We start from the raw sequence: 8,635 nt of genomic DNA, 5'->3' as shown, positions 1-8,635 counted from the left end.
ACACTGCAAAATTATCTATTTCTTGTTGATTTATTGGAATGTTACTAACATGTAAACTTTATTTGTTATTAGATAGGAACGTGAATTTTCTTTCATTTCTTTGGCGGAAAAAGTGGTAAACTCGCTAAACTGTGACTCAGTTTGTCGTAAATATAGCGTAAGATATATTGTCAAAACACAAATTTTTGTCGACAAGTGGGTTTTTTGAGCAAAGCGATGAGATGCAAACAATCAAAATTGATCCCTCAGACAACCTAACACGGGCAAAAATAGGAAAATTTTTAATATCATGTATAATCTTTTGTAGCATAAGAAGCAGTCTCATGACACTCTTTTAGGCCGTTTGACAGATCATCTTCTTTGACGACTTTTGGTCTCTGTATTTTTTTCAGCAGACATAATAAAACCGAAGTATACAATCTTTCCTTTTTCTCATTTTAAGCGCTCAAATAATTATTTTTTTGTTGACGTATTTTGGTAGTCAAATGAGTTCTCATAATGACGTGATTTGGTACAATCTTTTTTATGAGGATTTTTAGATTATTTTCCTTATTATTATTCTTATTTATGGTGGCCTATGTTGCTCAATAAATAAAAGTCTTTAATATTGTTTTTTTAAAAGAACAATGAATTTTCGGAAGTGCACATCAAATGATTATTTTCAAAAACTGAATTTTTTCATGTTTTACATTTACTGTTTTTAAGTTGAGGCAGTCTTGGAAAAGTATTTTTTTAACCTCTGATTATTTATTATACCATTATAATGCTCATTCAACAAAATTCAAAAAATAAACTATTTCACCTGATTCAGCGCAATTGACCGCATATCTTACAAACTAAATTTTTGGTGCTTCTTTATTGGCTTTTGCCTATTATGTACGGAATGTCACAAATGCGGCCACTTTTATTTCACTTTTCATTAAGATAAGCTAAAATAAACCAGCTAGTTGTTTTTTTACCCGAGATTAACTGCATTTCCTTGCGATAAAGTTAGGTGATGTAGCTTAGAGTTGATACAAGTTGTTTACAAGTTCTTTGTTTCCAAATAGATGAGCATAACATAATTGATAAAATCAGTCAGTCATGCTTCATATGGTTTTGAGAACCTTTCGGTGTTGTTGAACATTCTTCGCTACTCACAGACTCACACTAGAACTCTCCTGCAAAATACTATGATTAAAAATCTCTCGAAAAAGTAAGGCAGCATTTGAAATATTTTTGAAACACATCTCAGGCTATCAATCAATAAAAATGTACAAACAATCTATACACTTTTTACAACTTAATTGAATTTCGTTCACGCAGGAAAATCTAACTGTAGTACAAAAATAAATACTTTGAAACATTCAACATATCAGTTTTTCTTTCTTGTGACAGCGCAAGTTGTTCATTGTGATCACACCAGTTGTTTATAGTTCAGAGACTATCACTGGGTACTAAATTTGTTTCTTCTTTTATGTTCACATCTTGTGAGAGAAAATCAGTCGGGCTGTTCCAGCTTGGCGACCTCTCTGGCGTCGATGAGTTGGACTCAGATTTGAAGGATACAGGGGAAGTTGGATTTTTGGAAGAAGAAACTCGTTTGCGAAGCACAACCTCGTTTTCCTTCTCTTCCCTGCTGTCTTTCTCAACCTGTGAAATAGATCGTTTTTCTGTTTTCTTGCTGTCCTTATTTTTCCCACTTGTATCTTTGTTCTCATCTTCAGCCAGTAAGTCTTGCAGATATTCAATGTAGCGAATTGCAGCTCGGAGGGTTTCGACTTTGCTCAATCGTTTCTCGGCTAATTCGCTCGGGAGATGATTACGCAATCGGGTGTATCCTTCGTTCACACATTTCACCCGTTGCCTCTCTCGCTCGTTTCGCTTCCTCAAAAAGCTGGGCTCTTGGGTTCCCTGAACAGGTACTGCCGGTCCGACGTGGCGAACTGCCTGGCCAATTGCGGAAGCGCGTGTGGGTATTGCGTAAGGGCGGAAGAACGCGGCTGACCCTTGCTGGACCGAGGAGTAATAACTGGGTAGGTGTTCGCTTAGTAACCCAGCAGAAGATACTGCAGCCGAGGGCGTTTGAAGAGATGTCCCATGGGCTGTGAAGTAGGAAGCACTGGCTGGAAGCAAAGATGCCGGAAAAATGCCCTCCATTTGGTAGATGAAATTGGGGGATAATTCCCTCTCACTTCCGTACGGTGCCGAAACCATATTTGAAATCTTTTTTATAATGATTCCTAATTCTGAAATATTTTTGTAGTTATATAGTTAGAATAGACTCTGTGCCAGAATCTCGGCAAATATCTCTAAGATTATCGTGATAGTAATGTCAGATTTTAAAAATAAGTTAGCAAATGCTAAATGAATGGGGCTAAAATAATTGGAAAAGTACTTGGGCAAATTGTGGAATTAGAGTTGTTTGTTTGCTTGTGTCCAAATCTGAGTTTACTTTCTCAGACTGCTTCTGAGAGGCTCTCTTTGAAGACTGAGTGATAACCGGTGCACTATAACTAGTAATAACCAGTAATAACAGAAGTTGAGCTGATGGGCCAGTTGGATATGATGATAATTCTGAAATATAGGAAGTACTTGTTATCTATGGAAATATTGAATCTTATTAAGCAGGAAATGGGTTATAATAACCAAGTTAAACTACAGCATATCTTTCTTTTGTCTCAATTTTAACACTCTTTCCGCTGTTTTGTCCGACTGCGAAACTGAAGTTTGCCAGCTAATATATTTTAAATTAGCCACCCCTAGAAATGTTGCGCAAGTTTTATTAGTTTTTAAGAGTGGAAATATTAAAATCTGTTTTGTCTTCAGCCTGTAGTCTTAAATGGCTATTTACATATTGCAATATAATGTTTCAATTGTTGTGTATTTATAGAGAGCAGGAAAAAATTACCTGTGATTGATTTTGCGGGCTGAAAATTTGCTCTAAAATTTTGGCAAATATGGTGAAATCTTTTATTTCGGTGTTTTTATCTGCAGCTGATTTCTTATTTCTCGCACTGTTTGAATCTAATCTCTATATTTGTTTGACACCTTGAGTAATTTGGGATAATTGAAATTCAACTGCGGAATTAAACTGTGTAGATAAAACTTCCTCTATTTCCTCTTCTTTTATTTACTGGGAAGTCATCTCAGCCAATCAGAGAGTCGCTTTTTTGTTCAATCTTATCGCTGGAAAAGTGGGGGAAAATAAGGAGTGAAATGTTTAGAGGAAGGTGCTTAAAGTTGTTCAGTCTCCATTTGAGCATAAAATGTCAATAGTTGCAGAACAGGAATACGACCAATATTCCCATATGATAGTTGGGAGCTAAGTGCTTCTTTTTGGGTGGAGGGGAGGGGGAATAGATCCAAACTGTCTTCAACTGGGCCCTCACAAATTCATTTGTCTCACAACCATCGATTCTATTTTTCTTAAAATTTCTTTCTCCCTCTCCCCTTTTCCCTTCGGCTATTGTTCGAGTGAATTCCATCTCTCAACTGGGCAAACAATAAGAACTGTCCACCTATGATAAAACACCTCTCATTCAACCCACAATCAATCAATTGCTATCTATTGGTAAATATCTCGCAGCCATGATTCAATATTAACCTGCTACCTATTCTCTAAATACTCCAGGCAATTTATTTTTTATGTTCACTCTGATTTTTAACTAATTGTCTTTAACATATGAATAATCATAAACAGCTATGACTGTTACTTAAAACCCTCACAAACGCTCCTCTTGTAAGATAATATTCTGGCCTATTCTCGTTAATGGTTCAAGAATTCAAAAGGGAAACATTCTTGACCAGCCACCAAGACGAAACCGGAAAGAATACTATGATTCCGAAAAACTTATTAGTGACATCATATTAAAGCTCTTGAAATGTAGTTTTGAAAAGACAGCTTTTATTTCTCAGCAAATTGCATTTTTGTTCCGACCCCTCTTGAGGGGGGGAGGAACTATATACTCAAATGTTTTTTTTTGTTCAGTCAATTTTGGCCGATCGATATATTCATCGTAGAGAGTTGAGACTGGTATCATTAGAAAGCTTGTCCAGCGTAGAATATGGAATTAAAAAGATTTTTTTGATTTTCGTTTTTGACAGGGAGATATCGAGGTTTAAACTTTCGAGAAAATAGAGTGAATTCAGTTGATTTCATTCACCTTTTTCGGAATTTTTGACTAAAATTTCGCCAATATTGATAAAATTTAATAAAATTTTTCAAAAAAAAATGTTGTTGATTTTACGATTAAAGACAAAATATACTGTCGGCTATTTTCATTGAATTTTTTTTGTCACAAATTCCGGCTAAATATTTCACAAAATTCAGATTTTTTCATCAAAAACAGTACGAAATAAGTTTCTTTAATCCACTCTGATTACATTTGCAGGAAGTGCACAACCAAACACCACTAACACAATCTTTGTAGACTGAAAAGGGGGCTAATTCCACTTCAACTTCCGTTGAGCGTGCTCTGTAAATAAAACTTTGCCGTGTTTTTTTAATTTGTTCGTTGATTATCAAAAACGCAGCATTTATTATTGATTTTTGCTAACTAACAAAATATCTATATCAGTGATAATCCAAAAAATAAATATTCCCAATGGACAATCAGCATTAGCAGAACTAGTTCTGTACCAATCTTGGACCGTTACAACCCACAAACAATTTGGATTGTCGTCAGTCGGTTTTTTATAAAAAAAAATTCTATCTCTTTTTATAGGTCCTATTGGCTTCCTAATTAGCTCGAAATTAATTTATCTAGATGATTGCTTGAAAGCTTATGGTCGTTTTGACTTCTAAAGTATTTGATTTTTAAATAAAAAATGGCTTATTGAACTTTGCTTCCATTTTTCTCTTAATTTGGTCAACTTGAAGCTAAGTGTCAGCAATCAAAGAGTGCTCCTTCTTTTTGCTGAATTCAAATTTGGTCTTTATTGCGAATTCACACCTTAAGTTATGGTGTTCTGGCTTCGATACTACTAGATTTCGCAATTTTTTAAAAGTTTTTTTGGTATTTGCCCATTTTTCACGTTTTCCAGTTTTGTCAATTTATCACGTTATTGTCAGCTCATATATCACATTTTTTGCTTTCAAAATAACAAACAAATGATAAAAATTAAATCTTTAAAGATATAGATTGTGGTTCTTTACCGCTTCGACAGTACTTTCTCGAAGAATTTAATTGAATTTTTTAATTTTGTCTTTAAATGTCGTTTTTACTTTGTCTTTTTAGTCGTATGTATTTTCCTGTGCAATGACCCGGTTTGATTGGCTTTTCCTGGAAGAGTAGATGAGCCGATGTTCTGATATTAGAAGAAAGTTAATGGCTTTCATGACTTTGAAAACAGTTGTTTTCCAAAATGAAAAGAAAACATTTCAACTTCGCAATTTTGTTCCTTTTATTGTCTGTTTGTTACCTGGTCTCGTTAATTAAAGGCTAAAGATGACATTATTTTTGTCACGGGAAGGTGTCAAAGGGATTGGTTACACAAAATCTATTGTTTTCAAAGAATTCGTTATGACTTTACTGGCTCCGACAAGGGTTTTTCAAAAAAAAAAGTAAATTAATTTTTGAGTTTTGTCATATTTGACGTTCTTTTTGTTGACGTAAGACTTGCTCTGGTTAATTGCAGGTCTCGAGGGCTTCCTTTGGACGAACCTATTCAATTTATTCATTTTGAAATTAATGGCTCTCATGTCTTTGGAAATAAAAAAACTTTTTGATAAAACAAGTATTACATAATCTTGTTTTTTTTTTGTTTTGGTCTAATTGTTGCTTATTCTCATTAATGGGTGCCACATAATACATTATCGCATTATCGGTGTCCGACGAAGGTGCAATTGAACATATTTTAGGGGCCAAAGTATGGCTTTACGGCTTCCAAAGCATTTTCTGGCAAGTTTTAATTGATTTTTAGTTTGTTGTCCATTTGTTGCTCTTCTTGTAACTGCATTAAAAAATTGAATACCAAGAGTTCTTAATTCCTTTCTATGAAAGCATTGGTAGTTGTAAACCTATGGGACATTTTAGTTGAATCCTAATGGTTTTCATTGCTTTGAAAAAATTAATTGTTTTTTTTTAAATTCATCGAATTTTCTAACTTTAAAGTTTCGGTTCTTTTTTGTCGAATTGTTACCAAGCTTTATTATGAACCGGTGAATAACCATTTTTTTCTGGTGAATTACCAGTTTTTTCGTTTATTTTTAGTTTTATCTGACGCTATTTTGACTTTGTTATTAAGTTTTGTTTTTTATAACAGACATAAATTTTTTGATGTAAATAATGTTTGTTGTTGTGGTTTGGTTTTGCCGTTCGTCTTCGCTCGCTTTCTTAATATCGGCAAATCTCATGAATCTAATGCATCATTTTTTACTACACTGAGTTGTTTGCTTTGGAGGCTATCTTTTCGTTCATACACCAGTTTTTTTAAAATACTTGAATTTTTTGTGTTTTTTCATCTGTTCCTCATTTGGTAGACAATTATGCCAAAATTGTGGATGAGCGGGGTCGGAACCTTATGCGCGATCGCACATTACCGAGCCGCCTTTTTCTGTTTTCACATTAAAAATATTCAAACTTTTTCGCAGATTTGTTAGAGCTGATTTCTTGTTGTTAGATTTGCTCTTGTTGTTAGCAGTGGAAAAATTTTAAATTGTAAATCTTAAATCTATGAAAAAGCGTAAGAATGAAAAATCAAATCAGAGCAATTTTAACGCAACCCATATAGGTTTGCTATAAAACATTGAACCGTTTCATTTGAATTTTTAAACCAAATTGTCAACTACCTTTTAGATAACTTTAATAGTCTAAGTTTTTAAATAAGTTAAAAAAAATTGTCTTGTCAAACAAACAACCACGAAAAACAAACAAAATGTCATAAAGAGCTTTCTGTAAGCGTTTATTTCTATTTTTTTATTCGTTAACAATATTTAATCTGCTCAAATTATTTTCTCAGAATACCTTTCCCAGCACAGTTGTCTTGTCGATCTGATAAAAGAGCACGGAAACCTTGAAAAATAATAAACAGTGCTTGAAACAAGTTGCTTGATATGATGGTTACTTCATATAATGCTTACTGACTTACTTTTTCATAAACTTGTGATAAACTATGTGATTATATTGCACGTAGAGTACATGGCATACTTAGTGTGTCTCATGGAATCCAAATAATTCATTTTCGAACGTAATTTTTCCTTATTGCGTCACTTTTTCAAATATGAAAAAATTAATTTATTTGATTATTTCGAGAATACATTACAAGCTCAATTAGAGTTTTGAACTCACTAAATAGGCAAAAAAATACTTAACAGAACTCCCAATGGCAGATATATGATTATCATGTAGGAATCTGACAGAAAAATGTTTATCTTGTAGGAATCTGGCAGAAAAATGGTTATCTTGTAGGAATCTGGCAGAAATTTTTGGCATAAGATGCATCGTCTTGTAAGAATCTACCAGAATCCACCGTATTCCTACAAGCTAATCATCCATTCTTGACTAGTGCTCTTGTGGTCTCCCAAAACAATGGCTTGCATTTAACTTTGTTTTATATCTTGTACTTCTTAATATAGTGACTTTCTAAAAGGCAACGTCAATTTCAGAGCTGGTTTTTTTCCCGTTCAGCTATATGATGAAAAATATAGGAAATAATTGTGACCAATTTTCACAATTTAGGTAAGAAAAGAACTTAAGTTTTCACTAGTTCTTTTTCTTTAGTTGGTTCATTTGGTTCAATGTACCTCAAATCTTGAATTTTTCTTATAATTTCAGCAAAAAAATTGACCTGAAATGTAACTTTATTCAATTGAATTAGTTTAGCTAATCGATTGGTTTTTTTCTAACAAAAGTTTCAATATTAGTAAGAAATGATACTTAAAAAAATACAGTTTTACCAAAATCCGCAGAAATGTGTAGTCATTTACCTTATGAAATTGGCAGCCAGTTATATAAGACATATAAATTGCCATTTTTTCCTTCATCTTTCTTCATCGACAAATTAAATGTTGAAGAATTTCCGCGGTATCCACAACATAAAAAGGACGCAATGTGGTTTCGGGACAAAAAGCCGAATAATCGTGAGTTTCTTGTAATAACGTCTCCGCAAATCGTACAACTAAAAGGCTTTCAGGCATAGTTTACGTCAATCAAGCAAAAACCTGCAGTTCAAAACACTTTTAAACTCTCGTTAGGCCTTAATAGGTTAGTTTCGAAAATTTTCCAAGTGCGCTTTGCAGTATACTTAACTTGTAGTGAGCAAAATTTGCGATGTTGAAAAACAAATTTTAAAGATAAATACATAATGATGACTCACTTTGGGTCAATTTTTTGGAATTTTCTTGGATAGTTTCTGGCTTTGTTTTCTGTGTTTTTTATCGAGTACTTTAGTATCTCTGATCATCCTATCCCCTTTAAAGAGAACATGATAATAATAAAATGAATTTAACCAAAAGCCAAAAGCTTGGTTTCTACCAACTTGATAAACCTCTCTGTAATTATCTGTGTTTTATTGTTAACGATTAAGTTTCATCCTATGATCGAGTCTTCAGAAAGGTGGCTATCATTATGGATAAAGTTTATATCGGCACTTCGTAAATATATCGGAAAAAAGTTCATAATCTATATATTAATTCTAACTCGAATGCTATACC

The 8,635-nt window shown here is 33.4% G+C and overlaps 1 protein-coding gene across 1 annotated transcript; it reads right to left on the bottom strand.

The window, feature by feature from the left end:
- Window positions 1-1,171: 1,171 nt before the first annotated feature.
- LOC142349988 (uncharacterized) lies at window positions 1,172-3,089 on the bottom strand. The gene is made up of 2 exons (XM_075401866.1): window positions 2,891-3,089; window positions 1,172-2,556 (listed from the first exon to the last, which is right to left on the bottom strand). Exon 2 carries the CDS (start codon window positions 2,194-2,196, stop codon window positions 1,417-1,419), a length of 780 nt encoding a protein of 259 aa, XP_075257981.1. The 5' UTR covers window positions 2,197-2,556; window positions 2,891-3,089; the 3' UTR covers window positions 1,172-1,416.
- Window positions 3,090-8,635: the final 5,546 nt, after the last annotated feature.

The sequence above is a fragment of the Convolutriloba macropyga genome, chromosome 11 (assembly GCF_964194025.1).
Source record: "Convolutriloba macropyga chromosome 11, txConMacr16.3, whole genome shotgun sequence".
In the NCBI taxonomy this organism is placed as follows: domain Eukaryota; kingdom Metazoa; phylum Xenacoelomorpha; order Acoela; family Convolutidae; genus Convolutriloba; species Convolutriloba macropyga.
Note: the sequence above shows the minus strand (reverse complement) of the source record. Positions and strands in the feature narration are given on the sequence as shown.

Bases quoted from the DNA above. Each gene is read 5' to 3' on its own strand.
- LOC142349988 (XM_075401866.1), bottom strand. From the start codon at position 2,196: ATGGTTTCGGCACCGTACGGAAGTGAGAGGGAATTATCCCCCAATTTC.